The sequence below is a fragment of the Corvus brachyrhynchos genome, unplaced genomic scaffold (genome assembly GCF_000691975.1).
Source record: "Corvus brachyrhynchos isolate BGI_N302 unplaced genomic scaffold, ASM69197v1 scaffold59, whole genome shotgun sequence".
Lineage (NCBI taxonomy): Eukaryota > Metazoa > Chordata > Aves > Passeriformes > Corvidae > Corvus > Corvus brachyrhynchos.
Window position 1 is genome coordinate 140,582 of NW_008246054.1, and position 15,744 is coordinate 156,325.

At 36.5% G+C, this 15,744-nt stretch overlaps 1 protein-coding gene across 3 annotated transcripts in view; it reads right to left on the reverse strand.

The window, feature by feature from the left end:
- The window catches only part of RALGPS1 (Ral GEF with PH domain and SH3 binding motif 1), an 80,702-nt gene extending 65,080 nt beyond the window's left edge, over positions 1–15,622 (reverse strand). The window contains exons 1-9 of one of the 3 annotated variants that reach the window (XM_017745440.1): positions 14,176–15,619; positions 13,729–13,845; positions 11,832–11,925; positions 9,837–9,959; positions 8,020–8,127; positions 6,157–6,207; positions 3,953–4,036; positions 3,367–3,456; positions 1,702–1,794 (exon numbers count right to left, since the gene is read on the reverse strand). In XM_017745440.1, coding sequence (XP_017600929.1) covers positions 1,702–1,794; positions 3,367–3,456; positions 3,953–4,036; positions 6,157–6,207; positions 8,020–8,127; positions 9,837–9,893 — 483 coding nt within the window. In that variant the 5' untranslated portion in view covers positions 9,894–9,959; positions 11,832–11,925; positions 13,729–13,845; positions 14,176–15,619. Of the gene's footprint in view, positions 1–1,701; positions 1,795–3,366; positions 3,457–3,952; positions 4,037–6,156; positions 6,208–8,019; positions 8,128–9,836; positions 9,960–11,831; positions 11,926–13,728; positions 13,846–14,175 lie in introns of all 3 variants that reach the window. The other 2 variants (XM_017745439.1, XM_017745438.1) reach the window with 2 other exon arrangements.
- Positions 15,623–15,744: the final 122 nt, after the last annotated feature.

Sequence of the window (15,744 nt, forward strand, 5' to 3'; positions counted from 1 at the left end):
GTGCTGTTAAAAAAAGGCAATTCAGTGTAAGTCAAGCTATGAAAAAATATGACCATTATTTCTGACTAATTTGTCAAGGATTCTCATATCACAGCATCAGTTTTGAATAACTTCAGCAATATTAAACTTTTAGAGAAAAAGTATGTTATTATACAGTCACCAATGTTCTCGTAACTTAGAGTTGCTAAAAATGCTCTGAATTTAAAAGTACAAACAGCAATGGAAAATGCTCTAAATAAATGCAAATTATGCCATTTCAACAGTACCTTATCAAATGTATGACAAAACTATTCAGAAGAAAGTATATGGAAAGTAAACCATTGTGATATTAAATCCACGTTTTCTATTTCTTAGACTTACTACAGACAACTAGAAAAACATTTAGGAATTAAAAACTCCTAGTGATAGGAGGCTGAAAAGTAAACATAAAATACACAACTGTAGCTATAAAAACACATTCCCTGTTTCAGCTGGTTTAAGAAACTCCAGCAATATTTTTAAGATTGTTTTAAAAGCCAATCAAGCTGGAGTGAGTGGAGAATTATGGCACTGTACTCTGGCTTCTTGCATGTGTCCTTTCTGACAAGAGACAGCTGCTCCATAGCACATTCCTTCATATCCCTTTTCCCCTGGAAAATTCCAGTTCTTGTACTAAGCTTTAATAAAAAAATAACATAAAAAGGATAAATAATGTTAATAAAAAAATAACATAAAAAGGATAGAAATGAATGTATCAGAATAATTTTGCTGTTTTCTTTTAATCAGCACAGAGAATTGCTAGAGGCCCTGCCACTGCAATGTATTGCATTTTTGAACTACTGTGCCTACAAAGAGCCTGGCACCTCTTTAGGTCTAAGTCAAATTAGTCACATAGTTCATTTCATACAAGAGCAATTTTCCCTATTTAAGTTCCAGCTTCATCAAGCTGCTCAAAACACCAGGCACTTACTTTTTTATTAGACTATAACCTTATTCTGAGCAATCAAGTCACAAAATAGTTGCAAGCATTTAAAAAGCTTGATAAACTTATCTAAGACTTAAATATAGCCATCTTTATTTATAAGCTCTGAACAGCCAGTGTGATCCATGGTGTGTGGAATACTTAATTGATGAGAATTACCCAAACCTTTGTACAGTTAAATGTTACATACAGTAGAAATAACCTGTAACTGTGTATTCCTCTTTAAAGAAATATTTAAATTTACTTTAAGTTTTGCTAAGAAGTTCTGCCTTCCAGGGACAGAGTTTCTGAAAACAGAATTATCAATGCTTTTAATTTCTAAAATAAATAAAAATTGAAATGCATCACGCAATAATCACAAAATTAATGCTTGTATATTTGTAACATGCCTTTTTCCTTCCTTTTAGGTAATGTATTAAATGATACACTATGTTTTGAATAAGGGGACACTGATACACGTTCTGTTCTAAGATTACTTATCAACGGAAGTCTTCTTGAGCATATAACCACTGGCTTCTAGAACACATAGGAAAACAGGAAATCTACAGGAAAATAGATTGTTTACAAATATGCAGCCAAAACTCTACTTTTCACAAAACATGTAACAGGCCGCTACTTCTGCTACCACAGTACCACAAAAACATAAAAGCATCTTCCTCCAGAGTTTACAATACGACAAATTCCAAAGAAACTCAGAATTCAAACAAGACAGAAGGGACAATGGTCAAGGCAACACTTACAGCCCAAGTTTTGGTCAGCCTGAAGATAGGTGCACTTTGCAGTGCTGACACCACAGACATAAGAGAATGAAGATTATTCAGTTCCAGAAGCTTCTGAAAAAAGGGAGTAATAGGTTTTAGCACATTGAAAATGGAAGCAGGATTAATTAATATCAAAGTTGCATTAATAAACCATGATTTTTTCATTAACAAAATACCAAGTTTTCATCTACGACTGCAGATAACAATATTATCCAATGCTGTCATGTGCAAGATTCTTAAGACCACTTTAAAAGTTGCCAATTTTACAAGTATACCCATCAATATAATAGGCATTTCAGTTTAGAGAATACAAACTGTATTTTATTTCAGTTTGTTATTTTCTAAGGCTGTTCCCTCAGGAACAGAAAATAGGAAAAAAGTATTTGATGCATTGATCTTGAAAATTTATGGGTTTTTTTGGAAATTAAAGATTTAAGCAAAAACATTACATAAAGATGCTGACAATCCTCTCAGAATTAACACAACTTTTGCCTTTGTAATCTGTTTTATAGGAAAAATTTACCTCACTTCAATGTACTTTAAATTTATTCTGTGTGTTGACAATTAATCAAAACACACAGAGCTCAGGCAGACAATACTTTGGAATACAGCTGTCAAGATGATAATGCTTGCTACAACAAGAATAAAAATGGAAAATAGAAAAATGAGAATTGCTGTCACGTAGCTTCTTTGTAAAGCTTAAAAAGAGGCTGGATTCATCCTTGAGTGATCCATTTACTCAATGCTCAGAAGCATTTAAGGAAGATCTGGACTTTATGGAGGGAAAAGCAGGAAAAGGAAAAAAGCAAGAGAATGAAAGAGGGCAGTGTTCCCCCTTGTGCAGGCTAAAAAAAGCCCAAACAAGCACCACAATTCTTATTTCTAAGAGCAACCTAGGACCTCCAAGTTGAACATTCTCCTATTACTTGGACTATTTTTTTGTGCCAGTAACTTACACAGATAAATATTCTTCTATAAGTACAAAAGTTCTAAGTAAATTGATTGGAAATATGCACAATGCAAAAATTGTTTTGTACTATATGGAAAATATTATTTTAATTACCTACACACATATACAATTTCACATACAAAATTAGCACTCAGGACTTTGATCCAAGTGCTGTGTCACTCAGGGTCATATAAAACAGAATGACCACAGGTTGTGGAAGAGATAAATATTTTTAAATTTGTTTGTTTGTTTTAAAGTTAAGAGTAAAATGCAGTGCTTTATACCAGCAACTACATATCACAAGCAGGAATACAAGTCTCACAACAGCTATTTTAGAAGCAAGAAATTTCTTTTCATAAGAGTTTAAGTTTGAAAATGGTGGGAGACAAAAACCAAAACAATTTACAACCTCATTTTATGTTGTCAACACTCAACTGGCCACCAACAATTCAAACCACTTTTAAACTTGGTAGGCAGAGGTACAAGATGAGTCACATTGAACTGGGTAGTTGCATCTAACCAAGTAGAAAAGAACAGTTTTCATGCCTTCATCTTACTCATGTGGTACAACATAATAGATGTGCTAAAACAGAACTGTTACCCTCTGCAATCCAACAATGGCTCACACGAGTAGTCCAGAAACAAACAAGAAGGAGTTAAGGTTTTGAATGGTAGTGTAAGAAATTTGCACTTACTTTTGCTATTTTCACAAAGTGGCTCAGTATTTCTGCCCTTATTTTTAAGGTCTGTGCTGTTAATATTTCTCGTACAACCCAAAAACTGACCTGTAAAGTAAACACATTTAACTTTATTACAAAAAAATGGACTTTATTAGTCCATGAGATGAAACATTTGCAAACTCTCACAAGGCTCCAGGAAGAAAACAGGGTAAGGAAACAAAAAAGTTCTGATCCCATGAATTCTCATCTGTATCACTGCAACTGCCCTGGAGCATTATTACCACTACCATGAAGAGGTAGAGAAGTGAGACAACACCAAGAAAACTGAATTAGCAAGTGAAACAAAAAAAAAAAAAAGGAACAAAATTGCTCACGTTGCACCATAGCAAAACATATTAGGAACTAATAATGAGGAACGAATGATCTAGAGGAACAACATGAAAATGTGGACAAAGCAATTGAAAACAGAGGCTGTAATTTAAAAATCTTAATCCTGATTTGGAAAAATAGGTTTTAATTCACATGAGTAGTTCCGTTTAACTTTATACTCAAAGACAACTGTCAAACAGTACCTGTTCATGACAGCAATCAAATTACTTACCTGGTTAAACCTCCTAGTAAAGGCAACAATATTTGGAGCAAGGGTGTGTTTTTCTTTCTTATTCCATCCACAGCTGGCTAGTTCCTAGGAAATACATTTAAAAATTGCCATAAAAACCAGAAATTAGTTCTCCTTAACACTAGTTCTAAATCACTCTTCTGTTTTTAGAATCTCAAGTCTCAGTTTCAATCAAAATGTTGTTCAACTTTCCAAATGTACACTACTAACTTTAGACACCTTCACACGAAAAGGCAGAGTCAGCCAAAGAGAATTCTGCTTCTGAAAAGCACTTGGTAATGCTGATAAATGGAACACACTCTAGAGATCTGTACATGCCGCTGTGAGCAGCAGGAGAAGCACTACCAGTTCCAAACATATTTTAAATCCCAATCTCCAGCACTTAAACTTTCTGCAGATAAAAATGCCAATTTGCATCTGTCAGGACACAGATTCTCCACATGAACAGTCCATGTCTGGTCTTATGATGCTGGAAATCATATGTTTATGTGGAAAAAAATCTCAGACTCTACTAGGGACAGCAAAATTTACCTTTGTCAGAAGAGTGGAAGAGGTCAGTAACCTAAGGATATTAAGCGGTTGCAAGACGGCTAGTGAGTAACAATGGAAAATCCTGTGTATGGCAAAATCATTTGACTAGGTTTAAAATTCAGACTGAATAGGAGGATTGATAAAAGTGAGTGATTCAAAATACCCCTGCTGATTTTTTTTACTCTGCTACAATATACCATGTTCTAGAATTACACTTCATCTTTTTTTTTTTTTTTGGTGTGGAAGGATGCTGGCAGTTTCCTCAATGTGCACAGTCACAGGAAACTGAAATTTGTGGAGATTGCAATTTCAGGACTTGGAAAAAAATCTAAGTAAAGTTACACAGAAATCTAGAATGTAAGCATAATTATTTCTGCTGGAGAACAAAGAATTGTTAACTAGACATCCTCTTACTAAACTCTGCAAAGTAAAATGCAGATGTGTTTTTTAGTAATAGCTGTTGAAAAGCAGGAAAAAGCCTCAGCAAATACCACATTTAAAGGATGTTTGTGTGTTTGAGATAAGACTTAGCAACCAAAACTCTAAAATCTTAGGTATTTCCATCCATGCATAAGGTCATGTTAAAAGACTAAAACCTTGAATTTCAACCAGAAAATGTTAACCTTCTTAGTCTAATAACTTACCTAATAACAAGGGGCAGGTTCATGACAAACACACAGACTATTTCTTGCTTTAAAATCTAGTCCTACAGTTGGCAGAATTTCAGCAGAAACAGTTGTTTATTTTTGGCAAACAAACTATATTGACAATTCCAATAAAATGAAAATCAGAAAGCACAATTAACAACTAATAGTTCCTGGTAACTGCTACGTATTCAAAGATCTGTATTCTAGCAGAAGCTGAAAATACAATAGTTTTCTTTCTGATCACTCCTCACTGAGTTACATCTATTTGCCAGAGTAACACTTCAGGGATTTCATTTCAAAAAGGCAAAATGAAGCAATGACAAAGGAAAAGAAGGACAGCAAATCAATTGGTTTGGGATATTTTTGCTATAAAATTCTGTGGCACAGGTCTCATAGTAACTAAAATAAATGCAAAATTCGCTTTAAAAAATTAACATCTCTAGTTTTGTATTTTATTTTTTTGGTCATTCATCTCCTTGGAGTATGACACTACCTCTGCTTTTGGCAAAGGTAGGTAGAATAAAAAACCCCCTCTGCTTTGTTCTGATATTTGTCTAAACAAAACTTCCTCATGAAAGAATATCTACGTATCAATTTGTACATATTGAAAATATTTTTGTTAGCAGATTTTTCTAAGGGTATTGCTAATTTCTTATGGCCAGAGGCACAAGTCAAACTCTGAAATCAGATACGAATTGAAAATTGGCAGCAGAAGGGAGAATAGAGGATTTTTACGCCTGTTAAACTTATCCTGAAGAAACACTCCACTAAAAGCAAGACAAGACGACTTCCAGGAAAGCAAAGTCATCTCCTTTGGCAACAGATGACAAATCAAAATAACTCATGCTGGATTACATATTCACAGTGCTAACAAGGAATATGCCTAGAAAAATATTAGTGCAGCACAAGAAGGTGAGCATTTTTGAACAAAAAAGCATTATTTAAATCGTCACATTTCCTCAGGCACTGAATTCCAAAGATGTAAGCAGATGGTTTAAGAAAACCTACCTCAGGCTGTATAGCTTTAAATACTGGCATATCCATCAATGTTATCTGGCTCTGCAATGAAGACAGAATTTTACATCATGTAACACGAAGAGCTAACAGTGACATATTTCCATCTGCCCTTCAGTACCTACAAACCATATACATATTCCTCAATGACCAGAACTAACCAGCCCTGGCTTTGGCCTTGCCTGTCCAGGCTGACACACCACAACCAGAAGTGCCCCATCCTGAGTGACACCCTGTCATTCCTCGGCTGTCCCCAGGTGAAGACTTTCAGTACCTGCACCAGTCTAAGGGGAAATACCTGTGCTTGAGAGTCTTCCTGTTATGCAATAAATGCCTGAGACAGTAATGGCAGGAAGAATTACAAGCCTTTCACACAGAGAGCAGCATACATTTTATGTTCACTGGGTTGAAAGGCGATAAATTATTACATGTTAATTAGTTATGACTGGAATATGCTTTAAAGGGGTCATACACAGATTTTCAGTCCCACAGACACACATTTCAGTTTTTCATTTCTCTGCATGTTAGTGGGGTTTTTATTTGTTTTGCTCACAGCTACAGGTGGCAAATGGAATTGGAGAGAAAAAAACCAGCTTACAGAAGTTTGGAATTGAGTTAAAAAATGTTACAATGATATAAGGTTGCATACATCTGTGGTTTTAAAGCACAGCACTAAATCAAGACCCTCAATCAACATGCTTCCATCTCAAACCAAAAGCAATAGGAATAGAAAATTGATGAGTTTAAGCTTACAAGCAACTTTACCTTGACTTCATCATTTTATAAATACAGTTCCAAGATAATCACAAATGTAGACTACACTCTATGTTCTGGGCTGTCTTTGGACGTAACATTTCTATTCTGATGAAATCAGACATACCTATTTTCACATGATTTTACAGTTCTGTCTAAATTGTGTCTATTAATTTCTGAGTCTAGTCCTTGACCATGGATCATCTGAACCTGGATAACTAGGAGCAAAAGCCTTGGGATTTTTTAACTGAGTTGATGCAGATTTGCCATTCAAGTATTTTTGTAATTTTACCTAACAACAGCTCTCATCTGTGTATTCTCTATTAGTGTTAAAAAAGGCTCAAAGTCTCAAAAAGGTTCCAAAGTGACAAACTTAAAAGAATAAGGTAGGCCTATCTCCAAGATTTTTTTTGGTGAACAGGTATTAAACAAACTTACATCAAATAATGACACATCATTTTGACGCTCAGAATTATTAATGAAAACATTCAACCTTATGTGCGGTACCTTTCATCCTCACTCCTTCCAGTACCCCAGCAAGTTAACACGGAAATTTAAAACAAGGAGCAAGGACAAGAATTGCATTGGATGTTTGTCAAAACTGCAATTCTGCTTTCAGTTTAACACTGAAAAATTGTTAACAAAGAAGGAAATTGTTTCCTCTCTGTAAGCTTCTTCTCTGCTTTTAAGAAACTTACTTGAGGAGAGAAGCTGAGTATTTGTCAATTAAATAAAAAGTTAATCAGACTGTGTTTAGCGGCCAAGGTTGGACTTGATGATATTACAGGTCTTTTCCAACCTTTAGGATTCTATGATTCTATAAGTAACATCTTCAAACCTATGCTAGGGTCTCCTAAAAGACTTTAAAAAATGCAAATGACTTTATACAGTAAAACAAATGTGCTGTGTCAGGTCAGTACTAAATGACTAAATCCCAAGACAGGCTTATTTTACTGAAGCTGATAAAATCAGAAATTTGTTTTCAAGAACACTGGAAGTTTATTTAAAAGATATTTTTTTAAGAAAAAAGATTTCATGTATTTAGTACTCTGCAAGCTCTGAATATTATACAAGCTTAAATGCAAAAATAACGTTTCTACTTACAGCAAACTCCTCAGGAGTTACTTTCAACACATCAAATACAACTGCATCGTAGCTTTTACTGGCAAAATCTGAACTTCGTCCTTCCAGAGAATCTGAGCTGCTACTACCCTACAAAGAAAAAATAGTAGGCTTACCTGCAGAATGATGAATTTAATCTCAAATTCAGGAAATAAATATCTGTAAAAATACTAAGTAATGACAAGAAAATGTATGAACTTCAAAAAGTTTCAGACACCAAATTATCAAATTTAGTTTTGCACTGTTCACAAATGTTTCCAACTTCCTTCTGCAAAAACTAGTGACATAAAATTTTAGCTCTATGAAATATTCTGCTTTAGCAAGCCATCTTTAAAATCATAGACTAAATGAAAGAGCTGCCACACAAAAGGAAACGTGTTGAGATTTTGAAGATTCATATTCCATAGGATTTTTAAAATTAAATATGCAAAGTAAAGAGTAGGTAGATCCAAGTCAAGCTGCTCTATCCATAACATTATAACAAAGGGAAAATTGACACATTCTGAAATTTAATTTTCTGCACACTACTGATTAGGAAAGCCTGACATTTGTACTGGTCAAACCCAAGAAGAGAATAAAGGGGAATGAGTAGAAATGCAGACAGTCATGTTGTATCAGGAAAGTGCCAAGTCAGCATTCAGAAAGAGAAGCACTGCCTCAGTATCCACTGAGGGTAGTGAGTGAAGGATCAAGAGTAACACAGTGTTGTTGGACTTCCAAAAGATTTTTGATGTTATTCCTCACTCCAAAGACAATAAGCCCTAGCACAGAAACTGTCCTTGCAAAGATAAATAATTAGTTACAAGGCAGTTGTTACAAGCACTGAAAATATGTGAATCTGAAGAGAATTATGTGTAAGTAAGTGATGTTTATTATATATTCAACAATCTGGAAAACCCTGTAGAGTTATTGAAAACTATGGCTCTTAATTTTACTTATTTAATGTGGTAAAACAAAAAACCTGGCAATGAAAAACTGAAAAGGGCCTTCACAGGATTTGATTAAGTCTAGAAAAGGAAAAGAGAAAATATATAACAGATTATTAATATGGTCCTTCATAAATCCACATTGCACGCAACTTTGGAATACATATGCAGTATTAGTCTCCATCGTAAAGCTGAAAAAGAGTTTCTCCAATCCCACATTTAAAATGTGTGCTTTACAGGACAAGCTTTACTATAGCTGATTATTTCATCATAATATTAGATGAAAGCAAAAAACTAGAAAAACTCAGGCAGCTAATTCCCAAGCAGTGTTCCGTTGGCTGTCATGGAGCAACAAACAGGCTGTTAGCTGTGCACAGCAGCTCAACACTGAACATTTTTGGAAGCAGCACAAAAGAGCCTCCTGGTCTCCACAGGATACAAATATTAAAATGAACAAAATCTTAGAGCACTTTCTCACTAGCAGACCAGTAAATTAAAAAGAAAAAAAAAAAAAAAAAAAAAAAGGAAAAATGCAGCTGGATATTTCTGGGTTCTATTTCTGACTGACTCCATTTTGATGGTATATTACATTGCTCTGAACTCACTAATAATACATGGCTGCTCTAAATTACAGGTCAAAAAAGCTATTTAAAACTAAATAAAATGAGTAATCATCAACGACAACAATATAAAAACATGGCTGTGAACACCAAGAACCATGGAGTATTCTACAATTACTCTCTTGCCATGTTAGTTCTTTTTCTTACAAATGGTGTGGTATTTGACTACTAGTGGAAAGGGCTGCTGTGAAAGCTGAAACAAACCAAAATTTCCATTTTGATACAGGAGCTAATAAAACCCAAGGAACTGTACCTCTGGAGTGGCGGAGGTAACCATCACATTGGCCATGAGGTCATTCCTTTTATACATGCTCTCCACAAGATGCAGGAAGTTTCAGCTCAGCCAGCACTGGTTGAAAACAGAAAACAGAAATTCCTGCAAAGCAAATAATTTGTGGAATAAATAAAATCTATAAAAAACCCAAAATGCACACAGAAAATAACCCAGCAATACAAGAGATTTCAGTTTTCTTCCTTGGAGCAAAGGACTTAGGAAACAAGATTTTCTTAGGAGATAGATGCTCTTTTTTTTCCAGGTACCAACTGTGAAGGAGTACAACTGAATATTGCTAAAGCCATGCTAAGTCCTTACCCTTACTTCCGCTCAACTCAAGAAATGCAGGGGAAAAAAAGCATGATCTGTCATTTATGTGGAATTAGGTTTTATATAAAGTCCCTCCCAGGCAGGACAAAGTCCCAGAAACTGCAGGCTACCACAAACTGCTTACAGAACTGGCAAGTCAGCTCAAGCTCTGATTCTCTTTAACTGAGAAAACAAACAACATGGTTGTGTCATCATTCCCCACAGCACACATGGATGAGCCCATGGCAAGTACTGCCACTGATTTCCTTGGACTCTTTCAGCAGAATCTGTAGTTGCTCATGTGTGCCGCTAGGGATACTGCCATATCTCCCTCTGGGTCCTTGCGCTCCCTCCCACAACACTGATCACACCAACAGAAAAATTCTGAAAAAACAAACAGCTAAAAATAAAAATAACCTCTTATTTTACTCTCTTTAGAAAGATGAGGTCTTCACTCTCATTCCTACAAAGACAAACAATTCCCCCCAGGATCTCGCATGAAACAAGTCACTAATTTTGCTTCAAGTAACGTCAAAATCTTCTCTGCTAAACAAGGCAAGATTCAATTTCTTTTACCTTGTCTCCTGATAAAACTAACTCATATTTTGAGCACTAACAGACTTCTAAGTATTTCTAGGTCTGGAGCTGCTCTTCTTAATAGTCCTTACAATACTGAAGTGGAAAGTAATTCTGTAGATGTAATTTCTTTAACGTGTGGCATTTACATTAAGGCCACAAAAATATTGTGTCCTCCATCCCTGCCTTTCTGAATAGGCTCTCCAGAGTGCAAGGAATCAGTAATGCTGTGAAAGGGGAAAGAAAAATCCCATATGTGAACTTGTATCATGCCCAAGTTCAGTTTTACACCATGTCTGAATGTTCATTATATCAAAGTGAGACAAAATTGCTCTAACACCTAAACCCAAAAGCACTAATATACTTTTGCCTTTCAACATTCAGCACATAGATAAATCTTGCAAGGCTAGAAACGTTCATTCTAGACAGGATCAAAATAGATTTGCTTCCCCTTACAGCCCCCCTGCAAATGTTTCAAATATAACACAAGCACTAAAAATGCACTGCTTCTTCCTATGTGGACAGATTTCTCCAAGATTCACATCTACTAAAAAATACTCCTCTTCACTTGTTTTGCTACCTTGATGAAAGTCATAGGGAGCAATTATCCTTTTAAGTCAAAGTCCACTTGGTCATTTGAAGCGCCTCCCCACCTGCAGAAAGCCTCACTCTGCACACAAAGTAACACAGGAGCTAATACTAAGCCTACGGTACAAAGAGGCTGTCGAACAACACAGAGAAAGATATTAAAAATAATACTCCCCAGGACTTGCAATATTTCACGCCAACAAAATTAAAAAGAAATTTTTGAAAGTTTAAAAATTATCAAAGGTCCAATATGCTGGCAACAAAAGGTAAAAAGTCACTAAAATGACATACAACTTCTTTTCACAGCTTTTGATTCTTACAATTTCTTTCAACTCGCTCAGGTTAATCATTAAAATGATGCATTATGCAAACAGTGCTAAAAATCAAAAGTAAGAAAACACCTTATCTGTTTGCACAGAAGGTTCATGGGCACACTGCAGTAGATCTCCTTCATAGGCAGCCAGAAGCAAAGTGGATAAATCAGGATGAAAACATACATACCACCAGAGGTTGTCTGTTCTTCTTTGCCAATTTGACAAACCCATTTAGATACGTAGCGCTCTCTGAAGCAAAACTGAGGACAGTGCAAAAACAACTGGAAAAAACCCCCAAAAATACCACCATCAAAACCAAGCACAGAAGTAAACCTTATAGCCATTATTTTAGCAGCATTTGTCAAATTTTGTTATCTATGCCATAGAAGCAACATTCTCTGAAAGCAAAATGCGAATTTTATATTGCTGTTAGTAATATGCACGTAATGCAGTGAAAGTGCCCGTAAGTTCAGTCTCAGTACTAGCTACCCAACTCAGAAGAAAGTCACTGAGACTCTTAAGTGCAGAAAACCACTTCTGGCCAAGAAAGTCCCTGTGCTCTAATTTCTGAATGCTAGCAGAGCATAGGAAGTTACTGACTGTTCACATTGCTTTCAGCCAATACAAAAATAACCATGTGAGCAACCACTGATGACTGTTGTTCTCATTGTTTTTTTCACTGGAGGGAAAAATACTGAACTAGACATGCTTCTTGTCAGCCCTAATTTGGCCATTCTGGACTCCACAAGTCAACTGGCTTAGCTGATTTCAAAAACCATTTACTTACTATTTTCATTAGTTGATTATGGCTTTCCTAATACCACTGAATCATGAACTGAGAGCTGCAACACACTTTTAAGAAAACATACTTCAGTATTCTACCAAAATAACTGTTCTTCCTTAAGCTTAAATTAGCTGGAAAAGTAGCTCAGTGAAAACAATTAAAGTGCACAATGGCCCCACCTGGGCACTGATAAACTTGGTTAGAACCAACGAAGTAACCAGTAGGGTTTGGGATTTTTTTAAAATAAATTTAGAACAGAATAGTTCCAGTTGGAAGTGGCATACAGTGATCATCTATCTAGTCTCACTGCCTGACCACTTCAGGGATGACCAGAACTTAAAGCATGCTATTAAGGACATTGTTCAAAGGCTCTTAAACACTGACAGGCATGGGGCACCAACCACCTCTCTAGGAAGTCTGTTCCAGTATTTGACCAGCCTCTCAACTAAAGAAATGCTTACTGATGTTCAGTCTGAACCTCCCCTGGTGCAGCTTTGAATCATTTCCATATGTCCTGCCCCTGGATTCCAGGCAGAAGAGATCACCATCTCCCTTTCCATGTCCCCTCTCAGGAAGCTGCAGAGAGCAACAAGGTTGTCGCTCAGCCTCCTTTTCTCCAAACTAGATAATCACAAAGCCCTCAGCCACTCCTCAGAGGATTTGCCTTCCAGAATTTGGTATCAGACATCAGAACGGTAGCAGGAGTCATCCTACAAAAGCAGTTCATGGAGACTGCCTGTTGGTACCTGGTAAAAAATAATCACCTTTATAACCATGCAAACATAGTTATCATCTGTTAACTGGAAATGACTCCACACAAATGGAACACAAACATGAAGAGGGAAAGCACTGCTGCACAATGTCAAAGGGAACAAAGTGAAAAACATTTCTGCTTGACAACAGTAATTACAAAAGCAATACATGTTCTCAAAAAAGAACAAATAATAAATCATAAAAACCCCCAAGCAAAGAACCCAATACCATCTTGATCCACATCAAGACAGGGTTGCAGTGCTCTCTCCAGCAGAAGTCCTCCTTCAAAAGTCATTACCCTTCAAGCAAGGCTGCAAACTTGAATCAACTTAGAAGACTAAGTATAACTTCCCTAAGCATGTATCTTGAAGGGAATCTTCATGAAACAGTTACAGGAAAAGAAACATTTATCTGCAAATTACAGTAAAATACTATTACGACTCAAGTTCTCTAAACAGAAGTGACAAACACTTCTGTAATCTCTGGTTATCAAATGTAAGTGAAAATATGAAAGTACCTGTAACGTTAAATACAGTTGCATACTTACAGTGGAATAAGGCAGCTGCGCACTCAACCCATTTTGCTGCACACCTCCATTAGTCCGCTGTTGGGTCTAGCTCTGGCTTTTCAGTAGTTTTATCTCTTGCTTAAAAGCATAACATCCCTGCAAATACCAGGAAGCAGGATTATGGTGACATTTATTTTACAACTCAGTTCTTCTCAAACGGGGCACTCCTCACCTGAAACATGCACTCTGGTATTTTTATTCTTACCTCTCACTCACAACTTTCATTGTTAGTTCCCCATTCTAGTTTCATTGCTATGTGATAAATTCCCAAACTCAAAAGGACTACAAATACCTCACAGAGGGAAGAGCAATGTATTACAAATTTCATAGCTAAATATACTCCAAATACGTGCTTGTAACTCTCCCTCACTCTGTCAATCAACACAAGGTTCAATCCAATACATGTTGTTTATTGGTTTCACTCACTTCTTTCAATGTGCTTTATGAATTGTAAATGATACTCATCCTCACACCACTTTCTTCAAGGCTTACCTAAACAAAGCAAAAGGGACACAAACCCAAATACAGTAATTATTTTATCTCTGTATCAGCAAATAAAGCCATAGCTCTTCCACTGAACACGATCAGCAACAAACCAGAGAAAAATATTGCTTAGGTAACTCATTTTGGTAATACTTCTATTAGGCATAGCCCTTTCCTTTTCTCCTCTTTTGCCTTTTACCAACTTTTATAAAACCTAATGTTTAATAAAATTATGCATCAAATGGGAAGAAAATAATCTCAAAGACAGCTTCTTTTACATACTCTGACATGAAAATCCCATTAAAGCCCATGCTGCTTTGATGAAGGTAAAAATCACTGCAGATCAATTGGTGTTACAACTGTGCCTCTACTACAGTCTTTATTTTCCTTCTATCGTTAGGGAACCTCCACCTTAAAAAACTCTATTTTCTAGACTTTAAATATATGCAATTCCTACTGGCATCAAAGCAAGCTATCTTTTGCTGGACAAGGAGTATTCTTTTCACAAACCTAAAACTCATCCAGTAGGCATTCCTCGCATGAGCGAATTATCCTAGTTCACAGAAGAATCAAAATGACAAGTTAAAAATGGGTTAGCACTCACTTAAGTATTTCAATCAAATTACAGACGTGATGCCTGTTGTCTGCCCTGCATCATGTGGCATTTTAGTAAAGGGCAAACCTTGTAATTACTGCGCACCTCAACTTCTAGCTATCTTCCCTTTACTAAAATAAGGCAAATAAACAGAAAATAAGTTGGTTTAAAAGTGTTTTGTAATATTTTTCTTCAAACTGGTGCTACATCACGCAGGATAGGCAACATACAGAAAATGAACAAACAACTGTGTGTAGTTCTGCCCTTTACAGCATCTTCCTGTCCTCAGAGATGAAGAATATCTACTAGACATGGCATGAATGTTCAACAAGAGAAAAAAATATCTAACTATCAAAGCATCTACTGGAAATAAAAGGCACAGATTGCAACATTCATAGATAAGGTTTCTGAGGCAAGGAATATCCTTCTGTATTTCAGAGACACCAACGCATCTCAGTTTTTCCAATAATTAGTATGACAAGAGTATCTAAGCTCCATTTTGTTAGGTTTAAAACAACAAACCACAGACAAAAGGCACGATGTACTTCTATAACCAAGAACTTCCATTTCCATTCCTTCTCCATCCACTACATGCCAAAACCCCAAGCTGACATAAGCCTACAGAAGCTAGACCAAAAACTGTCTGAAGTGATTTGAAGACAGATCGCAGTCAAGGCTCTTAACAAGACCCGCACGGTATCATCCACAGGATACGCAAATAGCTTCCAAATGTATTCCTAAAGACACAGAAGGACGTGGCCAACCCGAGGTGGTTTCCACCTGTTCCGCCCACACCCCCCGTCCGTACTCCGGCTGCTCTCGCTGTCCGCCCGGAGCCGCACCGCGCAGCGCCAACTGCACGTGCCCGCCCCGCCTCAGCACAGCGGGCCAGTCCCGGAGCCTCCCGGGAGCAGGCA